The 25,238-nt window shown below is 29.3% G+C and overlaps 1 protein-coding gene and 1 long non-coding RNA gene across 2 annotated transcripts; one reads left to right on the forward strand and one right to left on the reverse strand.

Moving 5' to 3' along the window:
* Positions 1–1,809: 1,809 nt before the first annotated feature.
* On the reverse strand, positions 1,810–10,232 carry LOC150035338 (putative beta-1,3-galactosyltransferase 8). Its single transcript, XM_090315052.1, has 8 exons — positions 9,799–10,232; positions 9,653–9,717; positions 9,406–9,578; positions 9,065–9,322; positions 7,959–8,046; positions 7,467–7,592; positions 7,257–7,366; positions 1,810–2,061 (listed from the first exon to the last, which is right to left on the reverse strand). The coding sequence occupies exons 1-8, from the start codon at positions 9,964–9,966 to the stop codon at positions 1,913–1,915; spliced, it is 1,137 nt and encodes a 378-aa protein (XP_090171178.1). The 5' UTR covers positions 9,967–10,232; the 3' UTR covers positions 1,810–1,912.
* Positions 9,021–11,225, forward strand: LOC120079929 (uncharacterized). The gene is made up of 2 exons (XR_005482370.2): positions 9,021–9,632; positions 9,822–11,225. It is a non-coding gene; the product is annotated as an uncharacterized LOC120079929 (long non-coding RNA).
* The last annotated feature ends 14,013 nt before the right edge of the window (positions 11,226–25,238 follow it).

The following is a 25,238-nucleotide window of genomic DNA, read 5'->3' on the forward strand; positions in this document are numbered from 1 at the left end:
TATAAATTAAGTTTTAGATTTTTTTTTTTTACATTTGTTGAATACAAATAATGGAATTTGGATATTCGATTGAAAATTGTGTTTACTATTTACGGGATTAACCATTTTAGTGGATAGATTTAGGGTGTGTTTGATTTAATTATTCGAATGTTTAATTTTGAAAATAAGTCATTTTGAAGGAAAAAAATTGAAATGTTTGACAAACTACTCAAAAAAGCTTTTGAAACACTGGGTGTATTTTAAACCGTTATTATCAAAAGAGTTTAAATAAAAAAATAATTTTTTTTGAAAAACATTTTTTTTTCTTTTGTCGATCCAATCATGCGCTTAGGTATTTTTCAAAAGTTACTTTTTTAAAAAAATTTTAAAATTTTGGCTTAGATTTTGAAACCATTTCTTAAAAAACTAGATGATAAAAAAAAAATCTACAACAGATGAAAGTAGTGTTGTATAATCTTAAAATTTAAGAATTAAAGAAAACAAAATGATTATGAAATGTGACGCGTTCAAATACTTATCAAATGGGATCGTTAGCGATAGAAAATTAGTATTCTGCTTAAAAAAAAGAGAAATAAATAAAAAGAAAGTAGGGAAGTATTCCAATGCTAATGATAGGCTATAAAGTTGAAACGTAAGATATTAAATTCCTTTTTCCACTTAAATTCTGGAAAATTTAGAGAATGAGTTGAATAAAATAAAAAAAGCAATAGTACTAATAATAATAATAATAATAATAATAATGGTTGGAAAAATTCAATTACGTAAATATGAGACCTTCAACCGAACAACAGAATTAAGGAAGATAGAGAGGGTAACGAAATTAAAATTGACGCAAAGAATGTCAGCCAACTCCTACTTTCTACGTATCACTTCTTACTTCCTCATTTTACACAACAACAATATATATATATATATAACGTTAATAAAGGGAATAACTTGTAATTTACTACATTTTTCAACCTACTTTGGCTTTATGATTGATCTCTTTCTTCAACAAGACAAACACAAAGTAAAGGTAAAATTACTTCCTTATTATTAAACTTGTGTTTCGTGTTTTCATAATATTATAATTTTACCTTTTAGGTTTGAGTTTTATTTCAATTTTATTCATAAGTTTAAAGATTTAAACTTTTAATAATGTTAGAATTTTCACTTAACATCCCCTTTTTGTTTTTGTGTTAATCTATGTTAATTAATTGAAAATAATTAAGTTTCATGATTTGCCATCAATGTTAAAATTAAAATTAAAATTTTGTTTCAAAATTATTTTAAATTAATTATTAGACATTGATGTCAAATACTGAAAGTGAGTACTTAGTGAACAATTAAAATTTAAAAGTGTAAATTTTAAAACTTTGGGACTAAACTGAAACAAAATCTCAAGTAAAATGATAACATTTTGGATTAACTTTGTAAATGACCATAAGTACGATTGCCATAACCATTGGACAAATATATCAATTTATATGATTTTGTATTAATTAAAACTTCAAATTAATTATTAGATGAATTTAAATTCTAAATTTTATAAATAAATCATTTAAGTTGGGTGGATGCTTATAATATAATAAAAATAATAATATTTTAATTTATCTACAAAAATGTAAAAATGTTTATTCATTAATTTAAATATTATTTTTTTATATATAAAATTTTTCTAGAAAGTATTCATCAATATTTTCATCTGCGCTTAACCTTAAAATTTTCATCGACATCTATATTTTAAATCTTGATATAAACCGACCCTCATTTAAGTTTTTTTTTTTTTTTTTTTTTGAGAAATAAGAAAAAGAAAAGGCGATTAAATGATGGAAAGCAAAAGAAGGGTAACTTTTGCATTTATCAATTGGATGTTCTTTGTAGTTATTTTCCCTCAACAATCCCTTTCCTGTAAAGGAGAGGCACAGTTGCACTAAACGGCGACGTTCCAAATAGCTCCATTGCCTTCTCCACATAGCTTATGAACTTCCTTCATCCTGTCCACGGATTCACAAATCCCACTGCATGACCAATCAAAAGTCGCCACGCATACATTCCCTCCATTCGATTTTGGCTCGCAATCTATTATTTAAACCCAAAAATCCAACCATAATTAGAAGATTAAATATAAACACAACCATATACTTTTAATTAAATACAAACACAACAATCCTTTTCTTTGGGTGTTCACCGACTAAGTTGAGTTGGGTTATAGTATCTAAATGGGTCAAGTTAGTAACTCAAGTAATCTAAATATGGTCTCCAATCTAATCCTTAAAAATTTGGCTTAAATTGAGTTAAATTGTCGAGTTATTATTATTTTTTCTTAGGTTATTTTCAAATATAAGAAAATGGACCAAAATATTTACAAATATAACAAAATTTTACTATATATCTGTGATAAACTGTTATCTATGTTTTTTTCTATGTCATGATAGACACATATAGTAATCTATCGCGATTTATCGTAAATAAATTATGATATTTTAGTATTATTTGTAAATATTTTTTTTTAACAAATTTGTTATGAAATAATTTCTTTTTCTTCTTAATTTAAAATACTTAAATTTATAAATTTATCTACAATACGTATCTAATAACTAAAATCTCATAAAACTAAACTCTTACATATCAAATATCTATAATATTTATTACAAATTTTATACCAAAACATTCTTGAAAGAAAAAACATAAAGAATTCGCAAATTCATCGATTTTAAAAAATATATATTTTTATTAATATATATGTAATTCGGGTTGGGTTGGGTTGGGTCAACCCAATTTTTTTTATTCAACCATAGACCCAATCCAACCCAAGAAAAATAGAAAACATTCAACGCAACCCAATCTAAAAACAAAATTAATCCAATCCAACCCTTATAATTTGGGTCGTTCGGATTGTCGGGTCATTTGAACACCTCTATTTTCTTCCTTCATATTTTATTTTCTTTTAAGGTTAAGTGGTAAATTTTGTCATTATAGTTTGGAGAAAGTTAAAATTGAATCTCTATAGTTTACTATTAGAATTTAGTTCCTTTGATTTGAATCCCTATTGTATGGATTATTTATGAGCATTTCATCAAACCATAAAAACTATTTATAAAATTTTACCAGACAATAAACATGAACTTCTAGCATTTATAACCATAGAGATTAAATTTCTAACTTTATTAATTATAGAGCCCAAATTTGTAATTTAATATTTTTCAATTATTATTTTGAATATTAAAATTTTGAAAATTTTATTTTGATACCTTATTTACCTACACAACCCAATGATTTTTTGTTTTAAAAATTAACCTTATAAATCCGATTTCTTTTTAGATTTTTAAATATCGTCGAGAGAAGATGGTTAAGGCATCGAAAAAGAATTTGGAAGAAAAAACTTTTTTAGTAGCCTATCGCGACGGTATGTTGAAAAGCGTCGCGAAAGGAGGTTTCTCCCGACGATTTCTAACCCCGAGCCCCAGCACTCCATCCCCCCTCTACTTTCCCTCTTTTTCTTTTACCACTGTTCGTTCTATTCGATTTTGTCGTCCATCGTAAATGTACAATTTTTTTTTTTCTGTTTGTTTGTTTTTTCTTTCAGAGATTTGAATGTTAGTATTTTATTTTTAAATTTCTCTCTAAGTTTATTTATTTAGTTTGTTTATTTTAGAAATTTGAAATGATTTAGATGAGGTTGACTATTCTTATTGGGAATTTGAAGTATTTTGTTTATTAATTTTAGTAATTTACAATTTTGTAGTATTTTACTTTTTTTATTTTGAATTGATATATTCTAATACCACAAATTTATTAGCAAAAACATAATATAAACTCTTTAGCATAAGTGGGTATTGAGATGAAAGATTTGGTTTGAGATAGTTTGATTGTTATTATGTTTTAGTTAATTGTTGTTATTTGTGTGTTGATAGTGGATGAGTGAACTTGATATTAGTTTTACGCTTTAATTATTTTATTATTATTATTTAGTTTTAATACTCTTAATTTCAAGTTGAAGTGTTAGATATATTTTTGATTAGTTATTATATTTATATGCTTGTTAAATTAGGGGAGGTGTGGGGACATTTGAGTATTTTTTAGATAATTTGGGTTAATTTATTGTTGAATTATATGTATGTTTGGAATGGTTGAATATTGAATTTGAATAAGTGGAAGTTCACTATCTCTTGCCATAAATCCTAAAAATACATAGAAGCACATTTTCTTTTTCAAGCAGTTCAATGGTAGAGAAAAGAAGACCTATTTAACATTATTCATTTGTTTAATAATATTATAGAGGAGCAACGAGTTGAGATAAAATCCTTAAAGGCAAGAATGGGTGAAATAGAAGTAAAAAGGCAAGCTGAGATAGATGACTCGAAGTCATGGTCTTACAACTCATGAAATCACAAGGAGATATATTGAAATAGGTATGGACTCTTCAACTTTAGTAGTAAATGAATATGTTGTTATCATGCAGTTATGGTAATAATATAGATGTATACAATACTTTAAGTTTAAGTTGAATTTTAATATATTTGAGATTGGTATATGATATATTGAGTTTGAGATTAAAGTATGTATGGGGGGAGTGAGGATTGCCTAAAGTTTGTTCGAATTTTGTTAACGTTCTTAGGTTGAGTTTAAAGTTGGTATAGAGGTAAATGCATAGTTATGTTTAAGTTTGAGTTGAGTTTCAAGTTTTATATTGAGTTTAAGATTGATATATGGATAAATTTCTTGAGTTTGAGATTAAGTTTAAGATTGATATATGAATATTGAGTTTGAGATTAAAGTGTGGGAGAGGGAAGGAATTGCCTAAAGTTTATTTGAATTTGTTAATGTTCTTAGGTTGATATATGGATAAATGTATTGATTAATATATGGATAAATGAATAGTCATGTTTATGTTTTATATAAATGTTGCTAAAGTTAATTATTTAGTGGCATTAATATTATTTAAATTTGTATTTTGTAGGTATCTCAAGGTTTGTGTTCAAGATGCATCTCTGGACGATGAAAGTTAGGTTGTAGATTTGTATGTTGTAAGTATTTCGGAGTATATGTTGTGTCGATATTATGTAATGTTTTTCGATGTTTATGTTTCGTGGATATAATGCAATGTTTAAGATAATCTTACTTTTAGTTGTTTTGTGGAGATTATGTAATGTTTAAGAAAATTAATTAAATGTATTAGTTGTTTCATTATAGTTTATTTTACTAAATTTGTAAGATTCAAATACGTTTGATATTCAGTAGATAAGATTTTTTTTTTTTTTCTAAAAAAAGACCATTTTTGACACCCACTTTAAACGTGTATGGGAAAAATAATAACTATTTTGATATTTTTTTTTTTTACCTTTTTTCAACACTATTCCAATATGCCGCAAGGAAAAGTAGCCTTTCCTAAAATAGGTTGACGTCGGGAAATGCAACTTTTTTCGATGCTATAATTGTGAATTTGGCATCGGGAGAAGTTATTCTCACACAAATTTGGAATTCTCCCCATGCTTAGAAAGTGTCGTAGGCAGAAGGTAGTTCTCCCGATGCTAAAAAACTAATTTCTAGCATTGGGAGAAACGCCTTTTGCTAAAACACTATCTAAGCATCAGGAGAAACCCACCCCACTTCTCCCGTCGGGAAATCTATTATTCCCGACGACGAAACTTTTTTACGTCAAGAGAAGGTTTTCTCGATGAGGCTTTCTCGACGACCAAACCGACAGTAAAATTGGTGTTAGGAAAGCTTTCTCCAATGTTTTTTTTGACTTTTTCCGACGCTTTTTGCCATTGAAAAAAGCCAGATTTCTTGTAGTTAGAGAATTATGATCATCGTGAAGAGAATAAATACAATAAAAGAATGTGAATTCTTCAAATATCTTATCAAGGTGAAATTTGTTGGAATTTTTTTTTTTTTACAAATTACTAGAAGAGTGGAATCTCACATCCAAAAAGAAATAGGAAAGTCATAAGTTCCTATTTCTAAAAGGAATAGGATTAAGTTCCTATTTCAAAAGGAAATTAGAAAGTAACGAGTTCAAAGTAACATAAAAAGGATCCTATTTGCTTTGTTTTCAAGTTGTCCTAGTTAGAAACATTGTAAAATTTTGAGAATGAAAAATGACGTGATTGATACAAAGTTTTGGGACAACACTATTGTAATTGGGATCAGAGAGAGAATTCAGTACGGTTGCATGAAAATCCCATAGTAGATTTCTTTCTAGTAGTAGTGGTTTGTTTTTGTTTTTGTATTGTTTTATTTTTTTTTTTCAGTTTTGGAGTTTTTCATGTACATTCATTTGTATTTTGTATTTTTGTTGTTTTCTCTTAACACTTTCACCCTTTTAGTTTCTCTATTTTTATTATCCTTTTCTTACTTATGTTTTTAAAAATCAAGTCAAGTAGTGTAATTAATAAAAGTAATTTTTAACTTTTTTTTTTGAATTTGACTAAGAAATCAAATGTATATTTAAGAAATACAAAAATTGTAGTAATAAAATTGGGAGGTAATAAAATAAATTACAAAAACAAAAAAGCAGAAATAAAGTCATCATTAAATGGAACCTTAGTTTTTTATTTTTAAAAACATTTGGTGCATCCTACTAGGCTATATCCATCTTTTCGGCCGTCCAAAAAACACTCCATCAAAGTGTGTCATGTGACAAATTGAAAAACATTATTTTTAGAAAGGAGCATGTGATTAGGTATATTTCCTTTTATTTTCGAGTTTTGAAAATTAAGCTTTCGAACACTACTCTCACTCCTGAATTATTTGTTTTGTTATCTATTTTTCAAAAACGTTTTCAAAATCTAACCCAAATTTTGGAAACAAAAGAACTGTAGTATGTAATACGTGTATTTGCTTTTAGAATTTGGCTAAACATTCAATTGTTTCTTTAAAAAGAATGAAAAAAATGATAAAAATATAGTGGACAAACAAATAAAAACATTATGATCTAACTATGAAAATATGTTTGAAAAGAGAGTCAGATCCTTTGCCCCATTACAACTATTCAATTCGAAGTGATTGTACGATAGAGTGATATTTTCTTTCGTGTATGGTTATGATTTAGACTATAGACATGAAACATCACAATTTAATGGTGGACAATTACATTCTTTGTCCTTTAAATGTTCATAAATTCCTATTTTTTACTTTCTATGCAAATAATTACAATTGTTCAGATAAAACTATATAAAAGATTATTTTATTAATTAAAATATTTTTATTAATTTAAATTTCTATTTTATTGATTAAAAAGTGTATGAAAGTTGAGGTTAATGTAAGGTGACCTGGAGGTGTGCCACAACACATAGAACGATCGTCAACATGTTCGACCTCTAAGCCAATTAACCAAGCTCCCAACGACACGTCTTCATTTGCATATCTATGTAATATTGGACTAAACCAAAAAAAAAAAAAAAAGAATTTACTTCGTTAGAAATGGTCAAAAGAAGAAAAAGAATGGAAAAAAAAAAAAGATAGGGTTATAATTTACTTACAAATTAAGGGAAATGTAGGCAGCAAGGTCTTTAGAAATGGCATAGATTTGGCCAGTGGCATGCCTGAAATACTCATTCCCTTTTTCTCCAAATTTCCAATGCTCTGGCTCATGATACTTCAATCCCCTGCTCATCCATTTTTCCATATATTAATACCAAATCTTTTCCCATTAATGTTTTCAAAAGAACCTTCTGCGAAATATCAATTTTGACGATTTAGTCGAGGATCCTGAACTTTCAATATCATCAAATTTGATTATGGACTTATAATGTTGTATTGTAATTTCAACTCGATGATACGTTCTCGCTCTAAGTATCATTACAAAAGTTCGCCTTATTTTTATGTAAAATTTTATTTTATTGAACTAAGTATCATTAAAAAAATGATTTTAACCAAACTAAACTGATGCATACCGAATTACGATAGTTCAAAATCGGACTGAACTGAATCGTGCACACATGAAAAAAATGACGAGAGAGAAGAAAACTCACTTTTGAGAGAGAACTGGGCCTGACTTCATGCAGCCCATGTAAATCCTGGGCTTGGACCTATGCCGTTCTAGCACTGTCACCAACGCACCTACACACAAGCCTCCACTTTTGAATATTCCAAAAATGTCCTTATCTTTATAAAGTTTCTAAACATTCAATTTTATATTTAATGAACTTTTTTAAGCTTTCATTTTATTTCTAAATGTATCACCGAACTATTCTACATTTTTTCTTACATAAAACGAAAGTTCAGTGTTTTATTAAATATTAATTCAATTTTAAGACAAGCAAAATTTTAAATTCTTAAAAAAAAAAATTGATGTGAGCATATCTTAACTAATATATTGATGTGTAATGATAGAAAAGTTCGTATTAAATCCAATACTAAAAATATTTATAAATTTATTAAATGTAAAATTGATAGTTCAAGCTATATTTGATATTATTTTATTTTCTATTTTATGTTTATTAAAATTATGCTGGTTATTTCAGCTTTTCTTTTTATAGGCTTTTCACATCCTCTAAGAATATATTCGATTTCTGAGTTAAATTTTAAAAACAAAATAAATATTTAAAACAATGCTTTAAACTTTTGTATTTAATTTATTTCAACATGTACTTAAAAGATTAAGTTTCGAGTACCACTTAAATGTGCTCAGTTTTATGTATTTCAATCTCATGACACAAAAAAACAAATATATATTTTTTAAAAAATAAGAACATTTTGCTATATGATAAATTATGAACATCAAACAATTAGGTGAGACGCAAAAATAGGTTAGACATACACTTTATTTTTCTTAAGTTTTAACATCCTTTTTTTAAAAAAAGAAATTTTTTTTAAATAAATTGCAATCAACTTATCTTTGCACGACTTGTGTCATGTGTCAAACTTTCTTTATAAATAATACTTAGATGCAACTTAAGTTGCATTTTATATTTTCTCTTCTTTTACTCATAGAAAAGAGAATTTTTTTTGATAATTTTTTAATTAAAAAAATTTTCACGGGACAATTTTGATGCTGCTCTCTTTTTAAAATAAAATAAAATGTTTCTATGCATAACGTATAAAATTCAAACGAACTCAAAGAGCTTTGTTTGATTACCCAAATTGACATGAACATCGTCGTCAACCTTCACGTAAAACTCCGCCGCCCACAGAGCCGCCGCCGTGGTGAAATACAGCCGCGTCTTCGTCGACAATTGATGGTAATCTTCCACATGCCTCAGTCGCAGAAAGTCACCATGCTCTTCCTCCTCCTCATCTATGGCTCTATCCAATGCTCCACCAGGTCTTCCGCTCTTTCCTATGACGAATCGGACCACAATCCCTTTCTCTTTCTCTAGTTTCTTCAACGATTCTCCTGCGCCGATCATCAATTGTTCAATCCGACGCCGATTTCTCAGTGAATTTTTGTTTTCGAGTTAGGGTTTCGGTTTTACGGACCTCGAGGCATCCATGTTTCTCGAATCGAGTCCCGGCGTTTCTTGCTGCTGAAAGCCGTATTGATTCCGATCACCACAAACGCTTTCTCCGGAGGCAGCGGCCTCGGATTCCTCCCGTTCGTTCGTGATAGTGCCATTTCCATCTCCCAATTTCCGAACGTTTTCTCCAGAGATCTGACGAAACAAAGCTTCAAAAAGAGAACTCAACAGAATATCAACATAATTTCGGTACAATCTATTCTCCTTACTGAAGAGCTTGATGCGTTTTTGTAACTTCCACCATAATATCCTGATCATTCGATTCCACTAGTTTCTGCAGAAGAATAAAAACAATCACATTAACATTACTGTTTTACATTGTGCAAAAAAGGAATTCGAAATTAGTTAAACTCACTCGTTTATGGTCGCAATCTGTAGTGGCTGCCTCAAGATTTTCAAGATGGTTAAGAAACTGAGGATCTTTGGTTTGAATTCTGGTGCGGCCAGTGAAGAGCGATCCTGCAAGAAAGCTTGCAAAGCAGAGGACCAAGGTGAGTTTACCATTCATTGGCTTTCCCCTCATTTTTCTGCGTTTCTGCTTCCTGTTTAGCAACTAAAATTATTCAGCTTCAACTACAAATTCTCATTGCTTGCTTGCAATGGTTACTTATAATTCATTTATGCATATACATATAGACAGATAGATCATAGAGTTTAGGGATTGTGTCTTCATTTGTGGATTCATTGGGTTCATGAAGCAATCAAAATAAATTCTGGGTTATGATGGGATGTTTGAGATTTGAACATATCATATGGGGGATCTTTAAGATGGGAATGATGAGATGTTTTTATATGAATTATGATTGAGTATTGAGTGAAGAGAGGCTAGTAATGGGGGAATGCCTAAAAATTGAATTAAAGTTGAAGTAAATGCAATTAGGCAAAGGCAGCGAGAAGGTGGAAGAGGTTGGCAAATGGAGGCTTATAAAGTTTAGATGAGTTGAAAATAGCCAAACAATGATCAAAAGTGAGTGTAACACAAGTAATTAGGTAATGTACCTTGAAAAGTAATGATGGGGATTAAATTGAGGAATTAATTAGAGAGAGAGAGAAAGTGAGGAGGGATTTTGAAGTTTTGAGTTTGGGAATTGAATGATTGAATGAAGATTATAAGAGGAGAAGAACTGAAGAAGAGTGGAATGAAAGATCTAAGAAGAGGGTTTAAAGTGTAGGGAGGTAGTTAAATCATGTGTAGTGTGTGGCCCAACAAACTGTCTGCTAAACCTTAACATTCAAATTCTAAGCCAATTCCTCTGTTTCTGGGAAGCACCTACGTATACACTCTCTCCTAACTTAGCACACATTTTCACTAATCTTTATATTATTTGGATGTCGAGAAAATTCGTAGAATTTTAGCCTTTTAGGGCTATTTGAATTGCTATATGAATTTTGTTTTAAGTTTTTTTAGATTCATTTGACAAACTTGTTTTTTTAAACTATTTTTGTTTTTGGTTTTTAAGTGATTTAAATAGTAGAAATTTTGAAAACAACATTTTTGTTTTGTATTTACGTTATTTTGAATTTGAAATCTTGAAAGGTGGAGTTATATTTAAGAAAGAGGATAAGAATTTATGAATATAGTATTTCATATCATAAATCTATTTCATTTGTGTTAAATTAAAAAATATATAAATTAATATGTTATTAAATAATATGATATTGTATAGTAGTAATCATATGCCAACACGAGCATATTTTAATCACTTGTTCTTTATTGTTTCCTTTACATGGTTATCTAGTTCTCTGAAGTGATTGATTAAAATTCTAGTTGTAAGTTTGACATTAGAAACTCTCTCCTTGTGCTGGAGGTTGACAGAATTTGGTTTTATGATATTCATAATTTCCTCAAATTAGGAATTAACGATCCTTACGTTACTATCGAGACGAGGAAGCTAAAGTCCACCATCGTTCAGCTCTCAATTATAAAGAAAAATTAAAAAAAAAAAAAAAAAAAAAAAAAAAAGAAGAAACCTATATAAGTAAGACCATAGATAATTCAACTCAATGTTTGACTTATCAATTTTATAAGTTGGTGTTAAATAACTCAACTCCCCTAACTTCAAGAGTGTTTACCATTGAACTTTGAACATTTATTGACAAACTTCATATTTCCCTCTTTCTCTCCATCTCTCCAATGTTTTCAACGATTCCACCCGTCGGTCGCTGCTAACGACCGACTTCGACGACAATAATCGCTGGTGACATGCTCCAACAATCATCTTCGGCGAGTACCTTTCATTTCCTAACTCTGACAACAACCACCATTGGCAACATCTTCAACGACTATCTTTGGCGACCAAGCTTCGACAACTACCTCCGACGACCACCACCTTTGACAACTAACCCTAACAATGACCACCTCTGACAATCATCTCTAGTGACCATCTCTAATGTCCAACTTGACGCACCTTTGGCAACCAACTTCAACTATCACATCCATTGACCGACTTTAACCACAAATTCCATCGATTATCTCCAATAACCAACTTAGTTGACTATAGACTAAAAAAAGCAAAAAAAAAAAAAAAAACTTGGTGAAAGTGTTTTTAGATAAAATTAAAATTATTAGTTCATAGTATTTAATAGATATCTTATATAGTAGTTTATACTCTTAGGCTTTACTTTTTGTTTCATCTAAATGGCCTCACACCGTTGATGATAGTTGTTCTCCCCTATATACTCGCAATCATCACCTTATCTAACTAACATGAGATTTTGATTGCATCCTTGACATCAATATACATGCATAATAAATCATAACCTACTATTTGACATAAGATGCCATAAAAAGCCTTAAACCCTTTGATGGTCTATTATTTTATTTTTATTTTTATTTTTATTTTTTTTGTGGTGCATTTTACATTCATACATTTCACGTATGTGAAAGAATATTGTAATCTTGTTGTTTGTATGAAACTAGTGTATCTTGTTTAATCAAATATAATGGTTACATGATATAAAAATTATAAAATATATGTGAAGGTGTTAAGTTGCATGTCAATTGAATGTTAAAAATTTAGAAAAAAAAATTAATAGATTTATTGTGATAAAAACAATAAATCTGTTATCATTTGGAAATTTCGCAAACTAATTGATGAGCGGATGGTACTCAATTCAATTACATTTGGAAATTTCGTCGATATTGTTATCATTACTATTACGGCTATGGTTATTATTAGTGTTATAGTATGAAAATTATGAACTTGTCACATTTATTGTAACTAATTACCATTTGACCTTAAACGATAATGGTAACAAAAAATATAACAGATTCATAATTCAAAGTAAAGGTGATAAAAAAAATCTAATTATGTTTGTCATTGTGATTTATTAATGAAATTTTTTTACAGATATACTAATTTTTTTTAATAGATCAATAAATGTGGCCCAAAATTGAGCTTTAGGGACAAATGAGATGTTTCAAAAGGGAATTTGAAGTACGCAGAGGCTCGCAGCGCATTTCGGCTTAGCCGCTGGCTGAGGAGGTTGCAAGTGGGTAGCAAATGCGTGGCGTGCTTCTCCACTCCTTTCTTTTTGTTCTTTAAAATTCTTTGCTTCTCCCAAAAATGATTTTACCAATAATATAAAGATTTTTTTTTCTCTATAGATTTTAGGTTTAGTTTTCATTTAGCACATGGATTTTAAAATGTTATCCTTTTAATTCTTAAATTCTGATATTGATTTCAATTTAGTCATTAGGTTCCATAATATTACAATCTTATTCTTGAAATTTGAGTTCTATTTCAATTTGTTTCCTTAATTTCAAGTTTTATACTTATAATATCAATATTTTACCAAATATTCACTCTCTTTAGTCTTCAATGTTAATGTATATTCATTAATTTTGAAATAATTATGGAGTGAAATTTTAAATTCAATTTTAATATTGATGAAAAATAGTGAAATTGTGTCTAATTAATTATAATTCTTTTAATTTTTTAAAATCAATTAATAGACATTAATACTAAAGACGAAAAATGATCATTTAGCAAAAAAAAAAAAAAAAATAAATAAATAAATAAAAAAATTAAAAAAAAAAAATGTTAGTGATGAATAAGGGATCAATAGGAAACAAAATTCAAATCTTTAAGTAAAATTATAACATTTTGAAACATATGGACTAAAATGAAACCAAGCTCAAAACTGATTACAAGTATAATATTTTGAAATTTATGGACCAAATTAAAATTAGGCTCAAAATGTAGAGACCAATTTTTTTTTTTTTCTTTTCTTTTTTCCTTTTCCGCTAGTACAAAACATGTTTTCCCCCTTCTTTTCAAAATAAGGCTTTGGAGTAAATACAAGCAACTGATGTACTCGAAAAAAATTTAATACCATGGTAGGTCCCTAAATCTTTATTACTGCCTAAGTTAATTATGTTTTCCTTTTTGCACTTATTCTTAACCTTGGCTTGTGGCCATCTGTAATTAGAGATGACATGATAGTATGGTAAAAATTGAAGGAAACAGTCCTCGACCTTTCCTGTAGAATTGGGACCATGCTTCTTTGATGAAATATCTCTAAATATACACTAATTCTATGAGTTCCATGCTATTATTTAGGGCTAGTTGCATAAATATAATTCAAGCCCAAAAATAATAAAATATATAGTACAATGGTGAAATCATTGTATATATAGATCAAAAAATGATAAAAGACTAAAAAATCCATGCCTAGCCACCATTTTGCTTGCGTCTTTCCAGTTTTCTCAAATTAAAAGCTATGACTGATAACAACTATCAGTGATAGCCACTATTAGCTACTATCAGCTGCTATCGTTGATTGTTTCTATCAATTGCTACTATTAGCGATAATTTTCAATTTGAGAAAAATTAATACAATCTTGAAATAGTTTCTATCAATTGCTACTATTAGCGATAGTTTTCAATTTGAAAAAAATTAATACAATCTTGAAATATTAGCTTTTAATTTGCTATTAATTATCAATAGCTATCATATCATTGATACACTTTCATCAATTGGAATCAACCTTAAAATATTGATACTTAAGGCCATTAGTGGCTATCAATGGCTATCAATAATAGATTTATAAATAGTGATCAACTTTGAAAGAAAACCAACAACTTTGATTATCATAGTAGCTATCACTAATAATATCTTTTATCATGGCTATCACTGATAGCAGTTACTAGTCGCTATCATTGATAGACTTTCATCAATTAGAATCAACCTTGAAATATGAACACTTAAGACTATCAATGGTAGACTTCTATAACTGGTTATCACTTTTGAAAGAAACTTGATATATAGATATCACCTAAGTTCTATCACCGATATCAATAATATCACTCATATTATGGTTATCAGTGATAGCTTCTTTCAATGATAACATCACTGATAAGATGCTATCAATGATCTCACTGATATCATGCTACCAGTGATAGTTTCTCTATTACCGATAACGTGCTATCAGTGGTAGCTTCTATCATCGATAACGTGCTATCAGGTAACTTCTTTCATTGATAATGTGCTATCGAGTAGCTTCTATCATCGATAACATACTATTAGTATTAGTTTCTATTATTGGTAACATGCTAACAGTAGTAGCTTCTATCAATCATAGCCACTGAACACCTTTTTGCCCCTTGCTTGTCCTTCCCAAACATTTATAAGTCCCTTTTCTTTCAACGATAGCATCTACCACTAATAAACATGCTATTAGTTAAAACTTCTAGACATTCTGCTTACATTTTAGTTTAAGATTCAACTTTATTAATTAAATTCACTAAGTTGGCTATCAATGATAGATTTCTATAAGTGACTACTAACTATGAAAATATAATCAAAGATTAAGCTATCAATAATAGAAAATATTAGTGGCTATCAATGATAGATTTTCATTTGCTATTTATATTGATTATTTATTATAATGATCAAACTTGATGATTGACTTGTTGGTGTTAAATCACTTATGAATTGAGTACTTTCAAGTCTTGAATACGAAATTCAGCCTCATAACTCTTGTGAAAAAAAGGGAAGAAGAAAAAAATTCAAATAACGAAAAATTTTAAAAATAAGAGAAAGAGAAGAAGCAAAAACTGAAGAAAGGAAAGAAAATTAAATAGAAAAAAAAAAGGAAGTAAAAACTGGAGAAGTGAAAGAAAAATTAAAAAAATAAAATAAAATAAAAGGAAGAAGTAGAAAATGAGAAAAAGAAAAGAAAATAATAATAATAAAAGAAAAGGGAAGAAGTAAAAATGTAAGAAAGAAAAGAAAATAAAAAAAAAAAGAGAAAAAGCAAAAATCGAAGAAAGAAAAGAAAATTTAAAAAAATAAAAGAAGAAGAAAGAAGGAAATGAAAGAAAATAAAAAAAAATAAAGGCAAGAAGCAAAAATCAGATAAAGGAAAGAATAAAATAAAATAAAAATAAAAGGAAGAAGTAAAAGCAAGAGAAAGAAAAGAAAATAAAAAATAAAAAATAAAAGAAAGGGAAGAAGAAAAAACGGAGAAAGAAAAGAAAATGGAAAATGGAAAATTGAGGGAAGAAGCAAAAATAAAAGAAAAGAAAGAAAATAAAAAGACTAAACAAAAAGAAGATGTGCAACAAGACAAGACATGAAAGAGCGAAATTGGAAATTAAAAAAAAAATCAAAAATAAACTAGTCAATTCATATATATTTATTAACATTTTAAATATGTAATATATTTTTAGATTTTTTTCTCTTATTTTACTATCTATTACAAATATTCTATTATTTTTTTAACATTCTATTGGATGGAATAATCCCTAGCTTTTTCCACTTAATTATTTGGAAGTTGTTATATCAAATTTCACTTGATAACTCCAACCTAGTTCATGTAATAGGACATCTATTCTCCAATGAAGGTGTTAATTCCTGGTCACCAGCTTTATGATCATGGTCATAGTCTTCTTTATGGTTTTTCAAAATTCAATTTCTTTGAAAATGAAAGTTTTGAAAGAAATTGGAAAATAGAAAAAATAGCACATTGAAAAAGCTTGATATTAGGAAAAAAACGATATATAGAGATAATCAGACGATATGTAGGTAGAATATCTTATCGTGATTTTTTGATCCTTGATCCCAACTCACACCGATCATTATTATTCAATTAAAACAAGATGAGAATTCCATGGTCATAGAACTGGATCAGGAATTGGAGCAATAGAAAGACCTTTCATTTATAGAAGATCCACACATGATGATGCTCAGATTGATGCTTACTCAATTGTCTATTATTTCATTATCAATCATATATTTGATTTTTAATTATTGATTTATATGCTTAAAGTTGTAGTTTATTACTTTAATAAGTTTGTTCTAAAACTTCACTAAAAAATTCACAATATTTTTATAAATTGTTGTGTTATCCGTGATTTTTCTCAAAGTATACGTCGATATATCCGTAAATCTGATTTATTGATATTTATATTGAGAACGATCCTTTCGTCCTTAATTGGGATCATGATGAAATGTACTTTCTCATTTTAATTGTTGAGAATAGGTAATTTTTTTATTTTTTTATTTTTTTAAATTTCACTCCATTTCATTTCAAAATTTGATATTTGATATTGATCTCTCAAATTAATATATTTTTCATTACGTTGAAATACAAAAGGTAGCATTGATCGTATTGGCTGTGGGTCATCGAATTCTTTTCACTGCACGTTGCCCATCAGCCATCGTCGGCCACTCACTGCCGGTCATTAAGGACTGATTTGGTTTACTCTCCTCATCCTTTTTTCCTTATCCCCTTCTTCTTCCCTCTTCCCTTTTGATTTCTCCTTCTCCCTTCTTCATCGTTCGAACATTGAAGCGTGACGTCGATCGATCTTGTTGGTCATGCATGTGGTGGTCGGATTGAGATAATAGAAGAAAACGGAGGTCATTGAAGAGTGCCGGATTCACCTCTTTCTTGAAGCCCAATACATCCAAGTCTACTGAGCTGGAAGAAGAATAGAAGCTTTTGAGTCAGTTCATTCTTCTGTTTTCAACCAACTGATAACCAAATTGGTCAGCTCATAAACAGAAGAGAGTAGGGGAAGAAGAATAAAGAAGAAAAGAAGGCGCGATTGCCATTGATGTTGAAGGAAGAAAATTGTAGGAGACGGGGAGAAAAAAAAAAGTAAGAGGAGGAAACATAAAATATGCTTTTAATTTAGGTTCGTTTGGTAAACGATTAATTTTTAATTTTTTAAAATTAAACGTATAAACATTACTTCAACCTCTCAATTTCTTTTTTTTTTTTTGTTATCTATTTTTTTTTACAAATGGTTTAAAAAATCAAACCAAAATTTGAATACTATAAAAAGTAGATTTTAAAATTTTGTTTTTTATTTTGAAACTTGGTTAAAAATTTTACCATTTTATCTAATAAAGAAATAGATTTAATTTTCAAAAACGAAAAACCAAAAACGAAATGATTAGAGACCTTGATAACTAAAAAATAGTAAAATATTGTCACGTCAGGTTTTCGTCTATATTTTGCAAAAAAAAAAAAAAAAAAAAAAAAAAAAAAAAAAAAATTGAAGTATGGACCAAGAATATTGCTAAAAAATGGAAATCTTAAGTGCTTAAAAAGAATGCAAACCTTAGCTGTTGAATTCATTTGATGGAAAAAAAAAAGTAAATTAGGAATTTAAAACAAAACTAGATTTATTAGTAAACTAGGATTCCATTTGATAATTATTTCGTTTTTGGTTTATTCTAAAAATAAAAACAAGTTTTTAAAAGCTACTTCTTTTTAGTTTTCAAAATTTGACTTAGTTTGTTAAAGTATTAGTAAAAAAAAGACAAAAAAAGAAGAAATTTAGGGAGTGGAAGTAGTGTCTATTGACTTAATTTTTAAAACAAAAAATAAAAAACCAGAAGTCTACCAAATGGAAGCCTAAATTTTTTACTTTATTATTTCGTTGAGGCCTTGTTTGGTTCGTGATTCATTTTTATTTTTATGTTTTTAAAAATAAAAAATACAAAGAAAACCAACTAAAACGTGTTTGGTATACTTATTTTTAAAAACTATTTTAAAAAACAACGTTTCAAAAGCACATTTTAAAAAACAATAAATTGTCCTCTCTTTGTTTTCAAAATTTATTTTAAAAAATTATGAATGCAAAATACACTTAACACATTTATATCAGCCTACACAAATTGCTAATTGGATATTACAAAATTTTTTCTTTAAAGTTGAGAAGCCTACTTCTATCTATAAATTGTATCTCTTATCAATTTTAAATAAAGTATGATAAATATATGAAGGAATATGAATATACTACTAATTTAAATGGTGCAATATCTTATCGACATTAATCCTACAAATTCGTAGGATTTTCCCTTTCGATAAAAGATTTTTGTTTTTACTTTATCTTGATGAAAATTATTTATGTTATTTTTTCATAAATAATTTTTGTTCTCTTAGCATATTATCATTGTATTTCCACAAATCAAAAACCTTTTCCCTGTCATGTAATTTCTCTCCACTATTTTTCTTTTCCTTGTTAACAATTAAAAATCATTGTAATAACAAAACAATTGAATTATTATTTTTAATTATTTAGAATAATGAAATTTATCAAACAAAAATTAATCTTCTCTCGCATTTTCAAATTTACAACCATACACAAACTTTGAATCTTGATTTCAAATTTCAAAAATTTAATTTGGAACCAAACGTGCTTGCATTTGGTTCGTGATCTGAAAATTGTTTTAGAAAACAAAGAATTCAACATAGAACAAAAAATAATTCTTCCTTTTCACTGTATTCGAAAGCACGTTTTGTTCCAATTTAAAATTTTGAAATTTGAATTCAAAATTCAAAATTTGTATTTAGTTGTGATTTGAAAATGCAAGTGTATCCCACATTCATAATTTCTGAAAATAAAATCTAAAAACAAAGAAAATGACAATCTATTGTTTTTGAAAACGGATAATTTCAAAGATTGTTTTGAGAAATCGTTTTTAAAAATAAGTATATTAAACACGTTTTAATTGTTTTCCTAATATTTTTTATTTTTGAAAATATAAAAACGAAAATGAATCGAGAATCAAATGGGGCTTAAATTTGTTATAAAACTAAAATTCAAAACTTGATTCCTTTGTTAACAAAAGCTAATTTGGTTATTTAAAAAGAAAAACTAAACTAGTGCCACTCCTACATTATTGTCGTGGAAATCAATAGAGTAAAAAAAATTGAAGTGATGAAGCATCGAAAAATTGAGAGTAACTGAGGCGCTTTGTTTTTTTTGAAGTTTTTCTTTTCTATTTATGTGCAGTCTGTGCAGCAATGGCCATTTAGAGAGCATTCTCATAATTTTCTTTTGAGCGTTTCTCTTTTGTGGTTAATTCGATGGTTAGGAATGCAAACAAAATCTCATATTAGTTACAGAAAAAAGTGGTCAGAGATATATAAGTGAAAATAATCATCTCCATTGGTATTAGGCATTTTGGGTGACCAAAAGAGATAATTTTAAAGTAAAATAAAAATGAGTCGCCACCAAGATTCTAGAAAATCGAGCTTCCAAATATTTCTAAAATTCGTTGTCGAATATTTTAGAAAAATGTTATTGAAACAATTATTTAAGAAGAGAGATTAAAACTCATTTAATAAAAGGCAAAAGGATTTAATTTCAAAGACTTGAAAATAAACCTAAAAGTATTAAAAATGCTAGAGAAACTTTACTAAAAAAAATAACATGAATTTAAATATGTAAAGTTACACTAACAAAATATACAATTTAACAATAAATTTAAAGCAATAAACAGAACAAACAAGGATATTTACAAATGATTTCCTCACCTTAAGATTCTAGAAAATTAGACTCCCAAATATTTATAGAATCCATCGTCGGATTTTTTTTAAAAAGAAAATTAATTGAAAATATTAAAATTTAAACAACTATTAGCAAGAATATATTAAATCAACCAAAAAAATAGGGAAGGAAAAAAAAATGTTGAAATTCAAAACACTAAATTCTCTTGCTGTTTGAAGTATGAATCACTGGGACCAAAGCCCTACCAATGCACCTCTAACTAAGTTAGAGTTTTTTTTTGGTGTGTGTTAGATTCTTGATATTGTAGAGTTTTTTTTTTTTTTTTTTTTTTAATGCGTGGAAATTTCGCTTGATGTATGTAAGGATGGAGGCTTTAGGGTAATTTGGGATATGGTTGCTAGGTTTCTTTTTGGAAGGCAAAATAAGGATTTGGGGTTGTCGTGGATGGAGAATCTCTAGGGTTTGTTGGGGGAGAAAAGGGAATTATAAAGCCCAAAACCATTTCCATAATTACTTTTTTTTTTCCTGTTAACGGATTTTATTTCCAATTTGAGATTTTGCCAAACATAGTCTAAGCTCGAAAAGGAAGATAATTTTTTTGCAAATAAAACCAAATTCAAAATTTTTCTATATTTGTTTTATTTTTTCCCCTAACTAAATTGGTTACTTTAATCAAACTAAAATAATTAAAAGTTAAAAAGAGGCACTAGAAGAATTTCGGACTTTAATATCGGTTTTAAACCGACATTAAAGGGATTTAATGTCGGTTGAACCAACATGAAAGATAGTGTTATTAAAGCTCTTTAATGTCGGTTTTAAACCGACATTAAAGGGCTTTAATAACACTGTCTATAATGAAATTTGCAACCGACATTAAAGCCTATAATATGTCCGTTTTATCAATTGTTGTCCGTTTTTTTAAATTTCGTTGCCGAATCCATTTTTTTGATCAAAAAGTATAACATGACACATCATCATCGAACACTATGGCTATGACATATTATTTATGTATGGATTGTAAATCTATTATATTTAATCCACAAATTCTGCTATAAAATTATAATTTAAAAGGTTCGTACAATAATTCAGCCCTTGAAAACATAAATTACAAGTAATACAAACATTATGAATTTACTGTCCCTCTCCAATTGGTAAGTATGGATCCCTTCATAATTCTTCTTGAACAGAACCCCAACACCCCCCAGCAGTGTCTGGTTATAGGCATCGTTTTCTGACCACTGTTGTTCAAAGAATCACAAACAAAAAAGGTTTAAGACAAAGGATTAAAAGTGAAAATGTGATCAAAATTCATATTCAACTAACCGTGTTTATTGGGAATGTGTATAAATGGTACATTCAAGGCAAAATTCTTTACTAGAGTTCCCTAAGAAAAAGCATAAAGAGATTGCGATACCAAATCTTTTACTCCTTTGTTGCACTTGCAAAACAAGAAAACTTAATAGTTGAATAAATGAGAGAATCTTCTTTTTAAAACTATGAGTCATCAACTAAAACTTATTAAAACTGTGAGTCAAACATTCTTTTAGTGTATTTAATTAGCATAATGCACATGTTCTCAAGCTAATCAATCATTTAGTTCCTGTATCTATCACTTAGCTCCAACGGCCCATCGTGTAGCTCAATCGTTTAGTAAATGAACTCACGCATATGTTATCGTTTAGCTACCGCGCCCATCGTTTAGCGCTGACGCCTTATCGTCTAACGCATTCGCTATTGCTTAACATCATCACTTATCGCTTAGTATTCCACCTATCGTGTAGCGCGTTTGCTCATCATCTAACGCAACATGGCTATCGTCTATCGCTCATGCCTATCGTGTAGGCCATCGTGTAGTCTATCACTTAGCGCCCGCACATCTACTATACGATCGTCCAGCACCTGCCTACACGATTGACGATCGTCCAACGCCCGCACATCTGCTATACGATCATCCAGACCTGCTTACACGATCGTCCAGCGTCCACTTACACGATCGTCCAGTGCTCGAGCATCTGCTATACAATCGTCCAGCGCCCGCCTACACGTTTGTCCAGCGTCTGTGCATATTTACATGATCGTCTAGTGCATCGCTTAGCTCCACACGTCTTCTATATGATCGTCTACGCATTGCTACACGATCGTCCAGCTCCCACCTACACGATAGCCTGCCTCATTGTTTAGCTCCCCGTATTGCTACACGATCGTCCAGCACCCGCCTACACGATCGCCTACCTTATTGTGTAGCGCTACCCATTTGCTACACGATCGTCTACCCAGCACCTTGCGCTCAACATTTTGCTTTCATTGCTCTTGCTCACGCATATCCAACGCAGGAGCAACTCTTAGCAACGCCTCTTGTCAATACTTCAACAAATGTATCATATACAACAAAACCATTAATCAAATCAAATTTCAAAGGCCATAGACACATAAAAAGGCCCAAATCTAGGAGTAGAGAGACATATTGAAGTGAAACTGCAACTGGCTTTCATTGAGACATTTACACAAACAGTTGAGAGGCGTAACATAAGAACAAAAATTACTGTGAGTTTAAGAGAGGAAAGAGAAGAAGAGCATACTGATCTGGACGAACGAAGAATGGCGAACTTTAGATCTTCAGATCTGGACTTCAAATTGAACGACGAATGGCAGCATACGGATCCGGGCGACTGGACTTCAAATCCGAGCGACTGGGTGCGGCCGACGACGACGAATGAGAGGATCTACACCACGGATGACTGGGTGCAACTTCAAATCTGAGCTAGATCTACACCACGACAGACTCTTCACCCATGATCGATGGACGAATGACAAGGGTTTAGAAGAGAGAAGTGAGAAAGAAGAGGGTCTAAAGAGGGAAGTGTGGGAATGAGAGGAAAAAGAAAATAGGGGGAGAGTGAAGAGGGAAAAATTAAGCGGGTCTTTAATGTCGGTTTAAAACCGACATTAAAGGTACACCAACAATGTCGGTTTAAAATCGACATTAAAGATCCGTTTTTTTTTTAAAAAAAATAAAACCGACATTATACATCCAATTTCACTTTTTTCAACCGACATTAATACCCAAAATTCTTGTAGTGAGGTAAAAATTAGTTTAAAAAAATGGTGGATAACAATCAATATTAGACTAGAAAAGTTAAGATAAAAATCAATCTAAAAATAAATTAATTTAAATAAAGCTGGGTAAAATTAAAATAAGTGGCTAAAAAAACTAGAAAAATTATAATTATATGAGAGAATAATGTATTTAATAAGATTCAAATAGTAATAATATGAATGAGATTCATATTATAACTTTGGATTAAATTTAATATGAATGTGGTTAATATTATAGCTATAGGTAGTTTAATGTGAATGAGATTTATATTAAAACTATAGTATATGAGAGGAAATACATTTGAATATGAGTCAAATGTGACATTGATTAAATATATGATATATGATTAATTGATATTAATTAATTGGATCAATTAATATTTATTAAATTAAAGATAAACTAAATGAGATTTAATTTAATATTAAATTAAATATAAAAGTTCTTTCTAGCCATTAGCAACGGAGTTAATGTAAGATTGAGGAGAGTTATCTCCCCTCCCCTCTCACCTGTAACATACAAAAGTTTCTGTGAGATTCATAGAAGTAGAACAAAATTTCTTCTGCAAAATTTCTCTCAAGCAATCCCTCTCTCATTTACTCTTTTCTTTTTCAAAATCAAAAAGTCTACAACTCCTTCGAATCTTATTTTGGAGAATAGCAAAGAAGGCATGGTGGTGGTTTCTTTGTTGGTATTTGTTTAAGGGAGAAATTCACTATATGTTGAGTTCATGAGGTGGGAGTTTGTTTGAGAGGAAAGCATTAAATCTTGTCTTCAAGGGTTAGTTCCTCTAATCCTCTTTATTCCTCTGTACAACATATTTATTTTATACATATGTTTATCCTAAACAATCCTGTATGTTTTCTCTGTTTTCACTATTCCCAAAACGAATTTTGAAAGCACACACGTTTATGCGTTTCAGCTAAGGAATTTGATTCCTTCATGTGGAATTCTCAGATTCCGAACAAAGAAATTTGGTGAACCTTGTTCATGTTCTATCTAGGTGATAAGAACAAGTGTGATTCGTGCTCGCGCTTGGGTGAGCAAGTGACCCAAGATGAACAAGAAGTGCCTTGGGAGTTAGAGCAAGCTTTCATAGTTAGGAGTGAAACAAATTTGTTCAAGGGGAGGCCCAAAGTGGTACTTTGTTTCAGAGGAGGATTGTTAGAAGTGCAAACAAAATTCTACATTGGTTATGGTAGGAAGTGATCATGGGTATATAAGTAAGGACAATTATCTCCATTGGTATGAGACATTTTGGGGTGACATAAAAAACAAATCCATGAGGGTTTATATACAAAGAAGTCAATATCATATCATTGTGAAGATATATGGAAGTTCGTTGTCCTTAACATTATTGTCATGGAAATCAATAGAGTAAAAAATTTTAAAGAGGGGTACAAAAACATAACTAATGTAAATTTAATTTTGAAAATGAAGATAAAATGTCTTATTAAAAGTTATTATAAAAATTGATCTATATTACACTAAATGTTATACATTTTACAAAACAATCACTAAAAAAAAAGGAAAAAAAAAAAGTAATTTATCCAAACCAGGCATTAGGAACCTGTATCCCAAATACAGGCTTCAACCCAAGCGTCCAGAAATCCACACTCTAAACATAGACTTAAAAGCTTCCTCAAATAAACCTCAAAAACATTTTATTCTGAGACTTATGATTCTAAACCTAAGTGTCGAACAATCCCTTAAATGATCAAAACTGTGCTTAACTCAATACTTGAATTACTTACATAAAAAACGTTAGTATCCATAACACCTTTATTACCAACAATCTTAGCATAAATTAGCTAATTAAAGATTTAAAAGTATATGTCATCGAACAACCAATGAGAAGTTCGAACCTCTCACCTCCGCGAGTTGTGTAGCTAAAAAAATAAAAAAGAAAAAAAAACACACACATTTTTTCGTTACAAGTAAATTTCCATA

Source organism: Benincasa hispida, chromosome 6 (assembly GCF_027475165.1).
Source record: "Benincasa hispida cultivar pf3 chromosome 6, pf3_genome.v1.1, whole genome shotgun sequence".
Taxonomy (NCBI): domain Eukaryota; kingdom Viridiplantae; phylum Streptophyta; class Magnoliopsida; order Cucurbitales; family Cucurbitaceae; genus Benincasa; species Benincasa hispida.

Coding starts and splice junctions, on each gene's coding strand:
- LOC150035338 (XM_090315052.1), bottom strand. CDS start 9,966: ATGAGGGGAAAGCCAATGAATGGTAAACTCACCTTGGTCCTCTGCTTT. Junction 9,323..9,405: donor AGAAACATGGATGCCTCGAG/GTCCGTAAAACC, acceptor TGATCGGCGCAG/GAGAATCGTTGAAGAAACTA. Junction 8,047..9,064: donor CGATGTTCATGTCAATTTGG/GTAATCAAACAA, acceptor GCTTGTGTGTAG/GTGCGTTGGTGACAGTGCTA.